This window comes from Macaca nemestrina, chromosome 18, assembly GCF_043159975.1.
Source record: "Macaca nemestrina isolate mMacNem1 chromosome 18, mMacNem.hap1, whole genome shotgun sequence".
Lineage (NCBI taxonomy): Eukaryota > Metazoa > Chordata > Mammalia > Primates > Cercopithecidae > Macaca > Macaca nemestrina.
Window position 1 is genome coordinate 70,508 of NC_092142.1, and position 17,479 is coordinate 87,986.

The 17,479-nt window shown below is 42.9% G+C and overlaps 1 protein-coding gene and 1 pseudogene across 1 annotated transcript; one reads left to right on the forward strand and one right to left on the reverse strand.

Annotated features, from left to right (window-relative positions):
* Positions 1-1,166: 1,166 nt before the first annotated feature.
* Positions 1,167-5,395, reverse strand: LOC105488884 (PR/SET domain 7). The gene is given in 5 exon segments (XM_071083706.1): positions 1,167-1,695; positions 1,697-1,760; positions 2,655-2,695; positions 4,664-4,730; positions 5,113-5,395. Coding segments are annotated over 5 exon segments (984 nt in total).
* Positions 5,396-15,729: 10,334 nt separating this feature from the next.
* Positions 15,730-17,263, forward strand: LOC105488885 (large ribosomal subunit protein uL23 pseudogene; annotated as a pseudogene).
* Positions 17,264-17,479: the final 216 nt, after the last annotated feature.

A 17,479-nucleotide genomic window follows, 5' to 3' on the forward strand; every position in this document is an offset into this window, starting at 1 on the left:
AGGGGGTCCATGTGAGAGGGTTGTGATCAATTGAGCAAGCAGGGGGTACGTGACTGGGGGCTGCATGGACTGGTGGTCAGAATGAAACAGAACAGACTGGGAAGTTTCACAATGTCTTTCTATAATCTACAGATAACATCAGTTGCTAGGTCAGGAGTCGAATTTTAACTAGCAGGCTTAGGTCAGGCAGGCCCAGGCCTGGTTTCAGGTCTGGTTGCTTGCTTTCAGGTCTGGTTCGTAGGCGCCGGGCTACCTGCCTTTAGTTTTGCTTCTCTTTCCTTTTCTGAATATAAAACAATATGAGAGGGTCTGTCTCTCTTCTCTCAGAGTGTTCAATTTCCTTAGGATTTTGAGTTTTATTCCTCACACACCCTTGAAACCCCCTACACTCACACAGATACACACACGGAGGGCACCCATGCATGCAGGCATGTAGCACATGTGAACACATATATACACACATGTGTGTTCCTGTCTGGCTTTCACCTCTGGGGCTACAGAGATTGGAGGAAATCAGGAGAGGAGACAGGGGGAGCCAAAGGAGAGTATCGAGCAGAGGAGAGGGGTCCGTTAGGAGAAGAGGCCACACTTCCCAGGAGACCAGGGAGCTCCCTTTCCTGCTGCGACTGTCTAAAATCCTATGTTTATCTTCTTGGACTTGGGAATCGATTCTCCAATAATGAAACCAGATGGACTCCGGTTTCAGATGGACATATCTTTCTGGGGGTTGAATTCCTGTGGAGACTTGAGCTGAACGTATGAGTTCTCTGTGGCCCTTCTGGACTCTTCTTGCCTTCAGTGATAAGGGAAGAATGAGGTATACACTCGGGGTTCAGATTTGTATGGAGATGAAATTTATTAGAATGGGAGGCAAAAAACAAAAAACGGAAGGGATCAGCGCGGGAAAGAACCATACATGTTGACATCCCCCGAACACTTACAGAACTATCCCCTGTTCTTCCTCATCTATAGTCATGAAACTGGTGGGTTTGTTTAATTAGTTATTTCTGATCTCTTTACACTCTCGGAGAATGTAAGGGGTCAGCAGATTTCCGCTGAAGCCACCTCAGAGCTGGGGTGTGCAAATGTGTGGTGACCACATTTGTCTTCTTGTGGCTATTGAGATAAGGTTTTATTACTAAAGACTTACTCATTCTTCTTGCAGACTAGGGCTTCTCCCCTGTGTGTGTCCTCTGGTGTCTGAGGAGGCTTGACTTCCGGCTAAAGCGCCGCCCACACCCCCTGCAGACGTAGGGCTTCCCCTCTGTGCGTGTCCTTTGGTGTGTAATAACATCTGACTTACCACTGAAACCTTGACCACACTCTCCATACTTGACTTTTGCAATTCTTGAGATTTCTACCCCCACAAATAATTTGCCCGTGTTCCCTGGATTCGCTTTCTGGCCTGTTCTGAACTCTTCTTCCATCATTCTTTCTCCCACTCTAGAGCTCCCCATTTGTCCTTTGGGTGGGCTAGTAAAAGCCCTTAGAATCTCCCTCTGCCATGTCCTTTTATTCAAGAGTTTGGACCTTTCTTTGATCTCTTGACCTTTGGTTTTGTCATTACAGCTGGATGGATCAGAATATTGCTGCTCCTGATTCTGATCCCCTGGGCAGGGATTCTCTGATTGGAGGAGTTTTCTTGCAGATGGTCCTGGGAAGTTCTGAGAGGAGTGATTGCGTTCCACATGTTGACAGAAATTTCTGACTTGAAAAGGCCAGACAGCATGAGGGGCATGGATAGATCTCTGGCTTTGGTTCTGAAAGAGGAAGTTTTTGGTCAGGGTAGACGTTTTGTTCAGGCCTTACCACATACAAAGGTATGAAGATCATATGAAAACCAGTCATTCTTCATATGTTAACAATGCAAACTCTCTCCTAGCAAGTGCTGGATGGACCTTTACAGTCCATTTTTCCATTCTACTTTTATTCACTACATCTTAAAAAATTCAGAAATCCCACATCTTGGGCCTTTTCGACACATCAGCCAGACGAGGTAAAACCTCAAGCAGCACCAGGGGCAGCGTCATTCCTTACATAGATGGAACTGCAGTGACCTTCCCCCACAAGTCCTATAGTCTTCCCTGATCACCCTCTGCTACATCCTCCCTCCCTGGTCCCTGGGCACTTTTGCTGACACGAGGTCTTCAGTTATATTATTCTATTGAGAAATAACACTCTTGGTGACTTAGGTGAGATTGTCCTTAGTGACTTCCTAAGAGGGGAAAAGGATCTATTAGGAACACTCAGCCTGGAGATCCACAAATGTGGTTAAAGAGAAGCTGTGTGAGCAAATCTGAATTTGCGTCTCCTCATTCAAAAGGACATATTTGATTGAAGACTGTTATGTGCCTGCTTGTCCATCATGAGGTGGGATTCAGGTTGGCCAACACAGAGTGGTCAGGTCCCACTGACTAAAGGACTCGGTCCTGCTGCCCCAACTAGGTGCATGAACTGCTTCTATTTCAGATTCCACAAATCGTAAAATGAGAATATGCTCTTTCTCAGGCTGCACATCAAGTATTCATGTTTGAGTTATTTCATTCAGTCTGAGCCCATTTCAAAAACAATAGGAAGTCTTGTTTCAAAATATATCCCTGCTCAGGCTTACCTCCGTGCTCCCCACCTTCATCCTGCCCACCATTCTCTCTCACCTGGAAACTGGAGCAGCTCTGAGGGGATGACCCACCGCAGCCTGTTTTCCAAGAATGAACCAAAGCTGAACTATTTCTGGCCTCAGGACCATTGCACTAGCTGCGCCCTGTGCCTGGAACTATTGGCCCACAGGCACTTGCACTTCTCAAATGCTGTCTCCTAAGAGAAACTTTCCCTGACAATCCCCTGCAACACTCTACTCTCACCTCACACTGACCCCCAGGTCTCACACTGACCCCAGGTCTCACATTGACTCCAGGTCTCATGCTGATCCCCAGTTACTCTTTCTGGATTCATTTTCTTTTTTTTTTTTTCTTCTTTTTTTTTTTTTTTGAGACCGAGTCTCGCTCTGTTGCCCAGGCTGGAGTGCAGTGGCTGGATCTCAGCTCACTGCAAGCTCCACCTCCCGGGTTCACACCATTCTCCGGCCTCAGCCTCCCGAGTAGCTGGGACTACAGGCGCCCACCACCGCGCCCGGCTAGTTTTTTGTATTTCTTAATAGAGACGGGGTTTCACCATGTTAGCCAGGATGGTCTCGATCTCCTGACCTCGTGATCCACCCATCTCGGCCTCCCAAAGTGCTGGGATTACAGGCTTGAGCCACCGCGCCCAGCCTCTGGATTCATTTTCTTCAAAGCACTAATCACTGTCTGATATTACACATATGTGTGTATGTCATCATATGGTTCCCTAATTCACATGTCATCTGTTCAAGAGCAGTTTTTCCGATTGTCTTGATCAATCTGTATTTATACTTCCTGCAACATTATCTGGCACAGAGTGGGAATTCACATGACAGCTAATTGAGATAATGAATCAATGAATAACAGCACATGTATATCATTAATAAACATTACAGAAATGCCAGAAGAAACTACCTTGTTGGGAGAGCTGGTAGGTGTTTGAGAACTTGATTTTTGTCTTTAAGTCTTTCAGTACTATATGCTGTTAAATACTTTGTGCATGAAGTACTTAGAATATAAAATCAGAACAAAGATTTAAAACAATAAAAATTGTTCCAAAGAGGCAAAGGCATATAACATGAATATTTAATTTTGGAAGCCACTGATGTGAAATTTTACTGACTTTAGATGGTATTTTACTCTCCTTAAGAGTTAAGGCCGGGCGCGGTGGCTCAAGCCTGTAATCCCAGCACTCCTCTGGGAACCTTCTGCTCATTCCTAAATCTCTTTCACAATGTCATATGAACTTGCACTTCTGACTACACTGCTCATCCTGCCTAGAATGCTTCCCTGCTGTGCCTAATTAACCATTTTTTCAAAGCCCAACTCCAGACCTACCTCCACCTTGATTGGCCATAAAACACATTGACCTCTAGCTTCTCTAAACTCTAAATTAATTCTGTTTTATACATAGAACTTGGTGCTGGATCATGTGCTCTGTTTCTAGATTAGCACACATCATTCTACACTCAGCCCAAGTCCATCTTTCTTGGATAGGCCTTCCTCTAATCACCCTACAGTTCACTCAGGTGCCATTCACCTGACTTCCCCAGATTCCCAGAGAAACTTAGAAGTCTTTTTCTCTTGGCCCAATAACATAGAACAGTAATAGTTGATTCGTTTTTCTATTCTCTGATAGAACGAGAGCCCATTGTAGAAAGGGGCTGGGTCATCCTGAAGCTCGCTTGTGTTCAAGTAGTGAACTTCACTTCCTAACCTGGAACATACTAAGTGCTTAATAAATGTGGATTACATATATTAAAGCATGAATTCAGTGTCCCCCGTGAATCTAGGCTTCTCAAGGTTTATCTTGGTGCCTCAGTTTTGTCTAACATACATATTTATGTTTTGATATCAATAAATCATAATATCTATATATTTGTTTTTTTTTTTCTAAATGTTGACGGTATAAAACAGCATTGTATGGAGAAAAATAGAAATAGAGGATGTGAAAATCATTGAAGGAGGCATAATGAGAAAGAAGGAGATCCAGGTTTGTGAGAGATGAAGGTTCTGTCTGAAACTCAGAGAGCTACTGGCCTTACCTCATCCATTTGGCCCAGGATTTATCTTTTCCATCCACATACTCATAGCAGTTTCTCCCCTTGGTGATCGGAGTTTCAGAAAAATAAGGTAAAGCTTTTTAGAGGGTAAAAATGAGAAGAATTATTTTACTCCACTGTCATCAATGGCCTTTGGGCCTGCAGAGCTTCAACTGCCAACTGAGACCACATGGCCTGCACCTTAGTCATCATCTATACATCTCAGTTGGTTTGTCTAGTCAGAGCAGAAGCTCCACAAGGGAGGATGCACTTCTTTGTCTTTGTACCACTTTGCTCCCAGGTACCCTCTGATCTCTAAATAGGAGTTCCATGTTCATGCAAGGACCCTTGAGTACACAGAGCTAACCATGTTATCCATACCTATATCCTAACATGTAGAGGGTGATATCTCACCAAAGGCACAGAAGGGATGTGGGAAGACAGAAGAGGGAAACAGTAGGCTCTTCTTACCAGCCAGGAGTATCCACTGTTGGCTGCCTCTTTGTCTTCTGTAATTCGGCCCTCACAGGGGCCAAAGTGCAGACCCAGCGGCAGATCAGATGCCTCGTTCCATACTCCAAGCCCAGCCTGAGGGATGCCTGATGGCCCAATTCTCAGCCCCGGGGGCAGACTGAGGGCTGAACGGTTGGGATGCCCTTTGTTCACTGCATTGTCCTTTACAAATGTAGGGGGCCCATGAGCAGCACAGCTGTCAATGAAGAAGTTCTGACACATCTCACAATCTGGAAGTGAGGGAAGCAGGGATTAGGAAAGTTATAATGCATGTTCCTCGATATAAGAGCTTCAGAAAGAGTTCGGTGCTCACATTATTTAGCCCCAATCTTATACTCTAATTCGTTAGAGTGAAGGAATGATTTGTGGGCCAATGATGAAATTATTGTACCAGGACATAACAGCAAGCTGTGAGAGTGGCCAAAAGGGCCGACAGAGGTAGTCATCATCCTGCAGCTCACTGACCTCTTTGTACGCATGACCCTTTCTTTCTCTCAGGCTATACATCTTTCCTTCAGTCTCCTTCCTCCTGAGCTCTAGGTTGGAGAAGAGTAGATGGGTAAAATTGGGAGTCTGGAGTGTTCATCCTTGTTTCATAAGAAAATGTGAAATCTCCTACCATCAAATTAGCATCTACCTTTCTACATACTCTAGTCTGCCCTTCTTTACTGCTTCAGAGAGACTTAGACCCCACACCTACACTGACTACAGATGCCTATTCAACTTTAGTTTCTGGCTGTTCTCATTATCCCATTAACCTCCCAACCTTTCTACTTACAAAATGGTTTATTCATGCATTTATTCATTTATGAAATGTTTCTTGAGGGCACATTTCATCTTAGGCATTGAACAAAGGCCTGGACATACAATACCAAGAAAGTATAATCTGTATCAGAGATCTTCTATAAACTAGTTGACATGTGATGGGAGAGGAAATGTAGAAATGCACAAAAGAAGATCTATTATCAGAGGTATTTATTGGACGCCTTGCATGTATCAATTCATTTATATTTAATTTAATGATTTCAAGCAATATATGAGCTGTATATACTTGGTCTCATTTTACAGATTACCATTCAGGAGCTCATATAATTTATAAGATTTGCCCAAGGCCCCAATGCTTCTACGTGGATTATAACTCAAGTGAGTGACCAAAGTTAATGTTCTTACATGCTATTCAATAGTGTATCCAAGGCTGGGCATGGTGGCTCAAGCCTGTAATATCAGAATTTTGGGAGGCAGAGGTGAGCAGATCACTTGAGGCCAGGAGTTTGAGACCAGCCTGGTCAACATGGTGAAACCTTGTCTCTATTAAAAATACAAAAATCAGCTGGGCATGGTGGTGCACGCCTATAATCCCAGCTACTTGGGTGACTGAGGCATGAAAATCGCTATTTTCATGGAGGCAGAGAGTGCAGAGATCACGCCACTGCACTCCAGCCTGGGTGACAGAGTGAGACTGTTTGAGTGAACAAATAAATAATTTTAACAAAATACTGCATCTAACTTCTGCTCTCACAGTTGAGTCCAGCTTAAGCCCAGGCCTATCCAAAGTCCACCCCACATAGGTAGACCGTACTCATCAACCTTTCTAGAGGACATAGAGGGACTAAAGTCCCCCCATACTTTTTCTTACCCAGTTTTAGTCTAGAGTGCTCTCCAGAGGTCCTTGCTTCTCCAGGAGGGGACGCTGGTTTCTGAGCCTGCTCTGAGCTACTTGTATTCAGTAAATTTGGCGTTCCTGACAATTCTTTCAAACTAGATTCATTATTGAATGATGTCTTGGGCATTTCCTTTAATGTGAGAGTCACATATTAAAAGATAACATGCATTTCTTTAGTTCTTTATGGCTTGCAACGTGTTTTCATATGCATGACTCTAGTTAATGTTCAAACCTTGGAAATACCTAGAGTGTCTAAATACTAGAGGGAAAAGAAAAGGTCTAAGTGGATAGTGAATCTGGGACTGTAACCCATGTCTTAAGGCTCTTTTCCTTCAACTGTCTCTCAAAATGTTCTGTATAAGTTAAAGGGAAGGAGGAAGAATACTTGGGAAGACTAGCTGGAGAATCAACGAGATCTGTGAAAGAAGGGGATAAGGGCTTACAGAGAGAAGGAGGGAATCTTCCATAAACTAGTAGACTTTTGATGGAAAGGGAAATGTAGAAAAGCAGAGGGACAAAGCACATCCAGAAAATGAGGTAATAGGGCAGTAAGGTTGGGAACAGAACAGAGAGATGATTGGCAAAAATATATCTAGACAACTAAGAAAATGATGTCAAAGTTGCATGTTGCCATATCCTGGAAAGAATATTTGGCTTTGGAATTAGATTAGTTAATTCCTGTACCAATTCTGCTTGTCTGCTTGAATAAGGGTGTATTGTTAGCTAATTCTCTTTAGTTTCCTGATCCAGAAATTGGCATGCATGCTTGCTTTTTTTTTTTTTTTTTTTTGGAGTCTTGCTCTGTTGCCTAAGCTGGAATGCAGTGGCACGATTTCAGCTCATTGTAGCCTCCACCTCCCAGATTCAAGAGATTCTCCTACCTCAGCTTCCCGAGAAGCTAGGATTATAGGCACCACCACACCCAGCTAATTTTTGTGTATTTATTAGAGACAGGGTTTCGCTAGGTTGGCCAGGCTGGTCTCGAACTCCTCACCTCAAGTGATCCACCCACCTCAGCATCCCAAAGTGCTGGCATTATAGGCAAGAGCCCCCACACCCAGCCCATGCTAATTTTTTAATTCTTTTTTTTTTTTTTTTTGTGAGAGGGAGTCTCACTGTTGCCTAAGCTGGAGTGCAGTGGCATAATCTCAGGTCACTGCAGCCTCCGTCTCCCAGGTTCAGGTGATTCTCCTGCTTCAGCCTCCTGAGTAGTTGGGATTACAGGTGTCCACCACCATGCCCAACTGATTTTTGTAGTTTTAGTAGAGGTGGGGTTTTACCATGTTGGCCAGGCTGGTCTCAAACTCCTGACCTCAGGTGATCTGCCCACCTCCGCTTCTCAAAGTGCTGGGATTACAGGTGTGAGCCACTACCCCTGGCACTAATTCTTAATATTGTAGTGAACACGAAAGATAATAATGTTCACTAAGTGTTTTTTGAGCTACTTAATACAGTCTGAATGTGAGATTAATAATTTTCCTCGCTGGGTGTAGTGGTTCACACCTATAATCCCAGCATTTTGGGAGGCCGAGGAAGGCAGATCACCTGAGGTCAGGAGTTTTAGACCAGTCCGGCCAACCCCGTCTCTACAGAAAATACAAAAAACTAGCTGGGTGTGGTGGCAGGCCCCTGTAATCCCAGCCACTTGGGAGGCTGAGGCAGGAGAACAACTTGAACTCAGGAGGTGGAGGTTGCAGCGAGCCAAGATCGCGCCACTGCACTCCAGCCTGGGTGACAAGAGTGAAACTCTGTCTCAAAAATAAAATAAAATAAATAAATAATTTTTCTCACAGACTGGGTGTGGTGGCTCACATCTGTAATCCCAGCACTTTGGGAGGCTGAGGTGGGAGGATGGCTCGAACCCAGGAGTTCAAGACCAGCCTGAGCTACATGGCAAAACCCTGTCTGTACAAAACACATAAAAATTAGCCGGGTTGGGCCGGGCGCGGTGGCTCAAACCTGTAATCCCAGCACTTTGGGAGGCCGAGACGGGTGGATCATGAGGTCGGGAGATCGAGACCATCCTGGCTGACACGGTGAAACCCCGTCTCTACTAAAAAATACAAAAAAAACTAGCCGGGTGAGGTGGCGGGTGCCTGTAGTCCCAGCTACTCGGGAGGCTGAGGCAGGAGAATGGCGGGAACCTGGGAGGCGGAGCTTGCAGTGAGCTGAGATCCGGCCACTGCACTCCAGCCCAGGCGGCAGAGCGAGACTCCGTCTCAAAAAAAAAAAAAAAAAAAAAAAAAAAAAAATTAGCTGGGCATGGTGGTGCATGCCTGTGGTCCCAGCTACTCAGGAGGCTGAGGCAGGAGGATCACACTAACCTAGGAGATGGAGGCTGCAGTAAGCCGAGATTGAGCCATTGCACTCCAACCTGGGCGAAGGAGCCAGACCCTGTCTCAAACCACCCCCTGCCCCTACAGAAAAATAACAAACGAAAATTATCTCATAGTCCTGATATCATCTCTACAGTTGAAATCTAACTCAAAGATATTTTCGGCATCTCTTGACCCTGTTACTTATAGTTTAATTCATAAACTTGTAATCAGTCATTCAGAAAACACTCAGGAGGCTGTCAGAGGCCCTGAGCTGGGCTTGGGAGTTCTGAGAAGAATCAGGTATGGACTAGACTCCTGAAGAGCTCACAATGAAGAAGCAGCAGGCAGGCTAAACAAATAATTCCAAACAACATGACAGTTCCCTAACTGGAGCCCACAGGAAGGAGCTGTTACTGCCTTCTACAGGAATGAGCATTTGAAATCGATTCCAGAAGAATACATTTTTACTTAATAGGGTGTAACCTATATGAAGTCCTAAACCATTTTCTTATTTGTTGTTTCTCAATCTTCAAACCTGAAACTCCTCAGGGCTGGAAGCTGTTTCCTCTGATCAGAATGGGTCCCTTATGAGGGTAGGGACCCTATCTCCTTCTGAGACCATCCACAGTATGAATTGTCTATTTACTTGGAAGCTTCCCTTAATCAGAGTGTTTTAGTGCAAATCTCACTTTACCATGACAGAGAAAAACTGAGGTTGAAAAATCAGTTGGACGAATGATGTAAAGACATGTGGGTAAGAGAACATAAACTTTAAAAAACTATGAAACTTTTAATGATCTTGTAAGTGCTTTGGAGAAGGATTTTTGTATTAGACTGCACCAACACTGAATGTGAGCCCAGGGATATAATTGAACATTTTTATACCTCAGTTTTCTCATCTGTAAAATGGCTATAGTTATAGCATCTACTTAATAGGTCCTATATGTAAAGTTGAATAGGTACTATACATAAAGTTTATTCATGTAAAATGCTGAAAATAAAGTCTGAAAATACTGAGAAAATAACACCATGGTAGCGATTATTGTTGCTGTTCTTATTAACTCTTAAAATAATGATGACGTCAGACTCTGTGCTAAAGAGATCAGGAAAGGAAGGCAGTAGTTCCTAGGATAGTCTGTACATTCTCCTTCTCTTACCTGTATTTGCATCTATGAGGAAAGTTTCTTGTCAATGGGATTTGGGAAATACTTATCTTCTGGTGTTTACTCTGTTCCACTCTGAAGGCCATCCAAGGAGGTTTGACTAAAAGGTGATGAGAAATCAGTGGTTTGCTTGGTAAATATTTCCAAACTCTAGAGATTCTCTTTTTTTTTTTTTTTGATACGGAGTCTCCCTCTGTTGCCCAGGCTGGAGTGCAGTGGCACAATCTCCGCTCACTGCAACCTCCACCCCCTGGACTCAAGCGATTCTCCTGCCTCAGCCTTGCGAGTTGTTGGGAACTATGGGTGTGCACCACCACACCTGGCTAATTTTTGTATTTTTAGTAGAGACAGAGTTTCTCCACGTTGGCGATGCTGGTCTCGAACTCCTGACCTCAGGTGATCCACCTGCCTCGGACTCCCAAAGTGCTGAGATTAGAGGCGTGAGCCACCATGCTCAGTCTAACTCTGGAGTTTTTCATTAGAGACAGAGAATTCTGGATCAGAGAGTGATGATTCCAAGTATTATCCAAGGGCTATTTGGAAATGTTTTCTGAAGTGTGATTAAGGCCTATGCTTCTATTAGGGGCATTGCTAATTTTCTTAAGATTTAAAAAAATAGATAAAACTTCATCTTTGTTTCATCATATCTATTAAGATATACCTAATAAGGTATCTATTACATTAATTTTTTAAATGTAAATTGATCTTTCCTGACAAACACACTGAACAAACTAGGAATAGAAGGAAATCACCTCAACATAAAAAGGTTGTATAAGACAAGCCCTTTTTTTTTTTTTTTTTATGAGATGGAGTCTCTCTCTGTCGCCCAGGCTGGAGTGCGGTGGCGTAATTTCGTCTCGCTGCAAGCTCCGCCTCCTGGGTTCACTCCCTTCTCCTGCCTCAGCCTCCCGAGTAGCTGGGACTACAGGCACTTGCCACCACACCTGGCTAATTTTTTGTATTTTTAGTAGAGACGGGGTTTCACCATGTTAGCCAGGATGGTCTTGATCTCCTGACCTCGTGATCCACTCACCTCGGCCTCCCAAAGTGCTGGGTTTACAGGCCTGAGCCACCGCACCCAGCTGAAAAGCCTGTTTTTAACTTCACAGTCAATGATGAAAAACTGAAAGCCTTTCTTCTAATATCATAAACAAGGTAAGGATTTTCAGTCTTGCTACTGCTATTCAATATAGTCCTGGAAGTTGTAGCCTGAACAATTAGGCCAGTAAAATAAACAAAAGGCATCCAAATTGAAAGGAAGAAGTAAAATTATCTCTGTTTGCAGATGACATGATCTTACATGCAGAAAACTATAAAGATTCATTAGCTTGGCGTGGTGGCAGGAGCCTGTAGTCCCAGCTACTCGGGAGACCGAGGCAGGAGAATCACTTGAATCTGGGAGGCAGAGGTTGTAGTGAGCCGAGATCATGCCACCGCACTCCAGCCTGGGTGACAACAATTAGGACACTTGCTCATTGTTGGCAGGTAGCATAGTCTGTTTTCTGCTGCTTTCCTAGAATGCAACGGAGTGAGTAGTTTGTGTTTTCTTATGTTCTCTGCATTCCCTGACCCTCACTTTTTGTGTAAAGTTTTGTGTATTACCTGATGAATAGAACAAAACTTGTTTGTGCCCGTTAAACAGGTAATTCATGTTTTCAAAAGATAAGCATTATCTTTCCTTTATCACTTCTAATAATTCAACTCTGTAGTCCTGATCAGTGTGGCTTACAAACTGGAAGACAAAAGACATTTTAAAAAACCTAATAGCTAAGTTAGTTTTTGAAGCTATTAATATTGCTAAAATTATTGCTATAGAAAAGAGAAAAAAGCATGCTGAATAGAACTCTGTTCTTAGAGATTTCTCCTGAAAAAGTCACATGTTATTTCTTCTCACCTCCATTGGCACAAAAAAAAAAAAAAAAAAAAAAAAAAAAAAGCTATGTGGTCATACAAAAATTTAAGCAGGTGGGTTGGAATAGTCAGAATGCATAATAAAAACTGAACTGAAAATATCTGGAGAACAGCACCAGTGACTATTGTGAATGCCAACATGCATCCCTAACAACCCCGTGCTATTACTCTCCAAACTTTTTATGTCTTGCGAAGTATTAGAACTTCCTATCTGAAGCCATACCACTCAGAGGGACTGCAAAATACATAATGACATCTCCTTTAGGATGTCCTTAGAGAATTCAAGGAAAAGAAGTTAAATAATTTAAAAAGTGCTTTTGGGTACAGCTATTTAGCAGTAGGGGGTAAGATTAGAGATAGCTTGTAAAGATAATAGTAGGGTTTGTGTTAGGATTAGGGTCTGTGTCAGAGTCAGGGCCGGAAGTATGGTTAGAGGTGGGGTCATGGTCAGGGTCAAGATCAGAGTCAAGGTCAAAGTCAGGGTCAGAATTAGGGACCAGGGTAGGGATCAGGGTTTAGGGTCAGAGTCAAAGTCTAGAGACAGGATTGGGGTTAGGATTAGAACCAGAGCTTTGTTCTCCTCAGGACCCACCCGAGAAGAGGCCATGGCTTTGGAGCACCTGGCAGTGTGTCCACAGTGAAGACAAGAGTTTCATTGTCCTCAAGACTGACCTGGGGAGACGTGGCTGCGGGCCAGTGAGGAAGGTGAGGCAAAAGCTTCCTGTCTGCCCCCGTGTGCTAAAGAGGGAGCTCTGCCATGGGCTTTACTTCACACGTTATGTTCTACAAGTCTTGTTTTACAAAAGCATCCTTTCCTCGAGGCTTTGGTTGCTCATCATCACGGCATGTCATAACACGTGATAAGATTTGGGTTTGCTTCAGCAGGAGATCTTGGTATAGAGAAAGGAGAAATGCTTAGAGCCACTGTCAGGACAGTTGGGATGAAAGCTGGAGATGGACAGAGGCTGGAGGAAACATGTGCACCCCCTGTAAACGCTTTTTTTTTTTTTTTTTTTTTTTGAGACGGAGTCTCGCTCTGCCGCCCAGGCTGGAGTGCAGTGGCCGGATCTCAGCTCACTGCAAGCTCCGCCTCCAGGGTTCACGCCATTCTCCTGCCTCAGCCTCCCAAGTAGTTGGGACTACAGGCGCCCGCCACCGCGCCTGGCTAGTTTTTTGTATTTTTTAGTAGAGACGGGGTTTCACCGTGTTAGCCAGGATGGTCTCGATCTCCTGACCTCGTGATCTGCCCGTCTCGGCCTCCCAAAGTGCTGGGATTACAGGCTTGAGCCACCGCGCCCGGCCGTAAACGCTTTTATTCATGTTTTCATTACTCATTTTTCTTACAGTGTTAAATTAGTAAAAATAGTATTGAAAAATTGAAAAGTAGGCATATTAAAACTTGCAACATTATTTAAGTTTAAATATATTATTTGTACCTCATCAACGTTTTTTATTTTGTTGAGAAAGTCAAAGGTTAATTGGCAGCATATTTTAAATAGTAGATAGAATAATGTCTGTTTTATAAACATTGACATCCTACATTACATGTGTGAACCCTGAAAATCTGAGACAGGTCTCAGATTTTTTAGAAAGTTTATTTTGCCAAGTTTGAGGATGCGCCTGTGATGCCTCCGCAGGAGGTCCCAACAACACGGGCCCAAGGTGGTTGGGGCCCAGCTTGGTTTTACACACTTTAGGGAGACACGAGACATCGATCAATGTGTGAAAGATGTACCTTGGTTCACTCCAGAAAGGTGAGACAACTTGAAGAGAAGGCCAGACAGGGAGCTTCCAGGTCATAGGTAGGTAAGAGACAAATGGTTTCATTCTTTTGAGTTGCCGGTTACCCTCTCCTGATGAGGCACTCAGATACGCATTTCTCTCGGTGAGCAGACGGGTGACTCTCAGAGGGAGTCCTGTGTTGGAGACAAACATTCTGACCTGTAGCTGATTGCAGGAGCTTTCAGGAAAGCATCAGTGGGAAATGATATCTAAATGACAAAAGGTATGAAATGGCTGTGATGAAAGATCTGATGAGAGTTCATTATACCACAACTGACAAAGATATCTGATTTTTTTTTCTGTGGCGTACAACCTTTAAAATAATAACTGCAATTATGACTCATAACTCTATACCAGCACATAGCATGAATAAGGAGGACGTTGACAAATTTCCAGGAATTTTATATAATTTCTGAAAACATAACATTTTACCCATGCAAATATAACACAGGGAAGGTTAGGTATCTCTTTTTATTTGTATATTTTGTATGGTTTTCCTTATAAAATATTACATCCTATTTTTCTGACAAAACATGCCCTACTTTTCTTACATACTTTGCATAGAGTTGTTTCTAGTTATTCTATTATTTCTAGTAGTGTTTTTTGTTTTTTTTTTTGAGACAGAGTCTCGCTCTGTCCCCCAGGCTGGAGTGTGGTGGTGTGATCTCAGCTCACTGAAGGCTCTACCTCCTGGGTTCATGCCATTCTCCTGCCTAAGTCTCCTGAGTAGCTGGGACAACAGGCGCCTGCCACCGTGCCCAGCTAATTTTTTGTATTTTTGGTGGAGACATGGTTTCACCGTGTTAGCCAGGATGGTCTCAATCTCCTGAAGTCATGATCCACCCATCTTGGCCTCCCAAAGTGCTGGGATTGTAGGCGTGAACCACTGTGCCTGGCTTGTTTCTAGTAGTTTTATTTACATATATTGATTATAATTTTAATACTTTTATTTTCCAGAGAAAACTAAGACATAGACCGTTTTAAACTGTCATATGTTAGCATTCTGTAGTAGATTAGAAAATGTATGAGTATACCATCTCCCAACATCGGGATGTGTTTTCTCATAGTACACATGTTTCTCATAGTACACAGTGCAGTGTGGTAGTTTCTCATAGTACACAGTACAGTGTGGTTGTTTCTCATAGTACACAGTGCAGTGTGGTAGTTTCTCACAGTACACAGTACAGTGTGGTAGTTTCTCACAGTACACAGTACAGTGTGGTAGTTTCTCATAGTACACAGTGCAGTGTGGTTGTTTCTCATAGTACACAGTGCAGTGTGGTAGTTTCTCACAGTACACAGTGCAGTGTGGTAGTTTCTCACAGTACACAGTGCAGTGTGGTAGTTTCTCACAGTACACAGTGCAGTGTGGTAGTTTCTCACAGTACACAGTGCAGTGTGGTAGTTTCTCACAGTACACAGTGCAGTGTGGTAGTTTCTCACAGTACACAGTGCAGTGTGGTAGTTTCTCACAGTACACAGTGCAGTGTGGTTGTTTCTCATAGTACATAGTACAGTGTGGTAGTTTCTCACAGTACACAGTACAGTGTGGTAGTTTCTCATAGTACACAGTACAGTGTGGTTGTTTCTCATAGTACACAGTACAGTGTGGTAGTTTCTCACAGTACACAGTACAGTGTGGTTGTTTCTTACAGTACACAGTACAGTGTGGTAGTTTCTCATAGTACACAGTACAGTGTGGTAGTTTCTTACAGTACACAGTACAGTGTGGTTGTTTCTCACAGTACACAGTACAGTGTGGTTGTTTCTCATAGTACACAGTACAGTGTGGTTGTTTCTCACAGTACACAGTGCAGTGTGGTAGTTTCTCATAGTACATAGTACAGTGTGGTTGTTTCTCACAGTACACAGTACAGTGTGGTTGTTTCTCATAGTACATAGTACAGTGTGGTAGTTTCTCATAGTACACAGTACAGTGTGGTTGTTTCTCATAGTACACAGTACAGTGTGGTAGTTTCTCACAGTACACAGTACAGTGTAGTAGTTTCTCATAGTACATAGTACAGTGTGGTAGGCAAAAATATTTTTATTAACAGGCCAAAATATCTAGTTTCTCTGTAAAAATAAGTGAAAAGTATATAAAGTTGAATTACTTATGTCCAGTAATTAATGTTTTAGTATTGTATCTTATTTATAAATGATCTAGATATTTAATGGAAATATTTTACTTAGCTTAACTTTAAGGTTAAAAATTACCAAAAGTATTTTGGAAACTACTATTAGGCAGATTTACTGTAAAAAACTTATTATTGAAATATTGTTTTTCACTTTTCACAACATGGCACCAAAAGCGAAGAAGGAAGCTCCTGCCCCTCCTAAAGCCAAAGCCAAAGCAAAGGCTTTAAAGACCAAGAAGGCAGTGTTGAAATGTGTCCACAGCGCCCCCAAAAAAGAAGATCTGCACGTCACCCACCTTCCAGCATCCCAAGACACTGTGACTGCGGAGCAGCCCAGATATCCTGGGAAGAGCGCCCCCCGGAGAAACAAGCTTGACCACCATGCTATCATCAAGTTTCCACTGACCACTGAGTCAGCCATGAGGAAGATAGAAGATAACAACATGCTTGTGTTCACTGTCAATGTTAAAGCCAACAAGCACCAGATCAAACAGACTGTGAAGAAGCTCTGGGACATGGATGTGGCCACAGTCAACATCCTGATTCAGCCTGATGGAGAGAAGAAGGCATATGTTTGACTGGCTCCTGATTATGATGCTTTGGATGTTGCCAACAAACTTGGGATCATCTAAACTGAGTCCAGCTGGCTGATTCTAAATAGATGTATATCTTTTCACCATAAAAAAGAGGAAATATGTTTTTCATAAAAATGAAGATTTAAAACCTTAAAGCTTATAGATTTGATTCTAATTATCTAGTAAGTATAATATCAGCTTCTTGTAAGCACTCAAGCAGAATAGAAACTTGTTTGTTGGCCGGGCACGGTGGTTCACACCTGTAATCCCAGCACTTTGGGAGGCCGAGGTGGGTGGATCATGAGGTCAGGAGATCAAGACCATCCTGGCTAACACTGTGGAACCCTGTCTCTACTAAAAATACTACAAAAAAAATTAACTGGGCGTGGTGGCAGGCGCCTGTAGTCCCAGTTACTTGGGAGGCTGAGGCAGGAGAATGGCGTGAACCCAGGAGGTGGAGCCTTCAGTGAGCTGAGATCGCACCACTGTACCCCAGCCTGGGTGACAGAGAGAGACTACATCTCAAAAAAAAAAAAAAAAAAAAAAGAAACTTGTTTGTTTTATATTTAATAGTGATAACTCTGAAGACATAGTTGTTTTATTACACAAAAAATATTAAATTTATCTTATTTAACTAAATTGTATCCAAATTGCGTTAACTTGAAAAACATTTGGATCAGTTCCTGTATTTCTAGGAGTTTGGGGAATATTTATTTATAAATGATTATTTTTTTCCAAGCCAAGTTAGAATAGAAC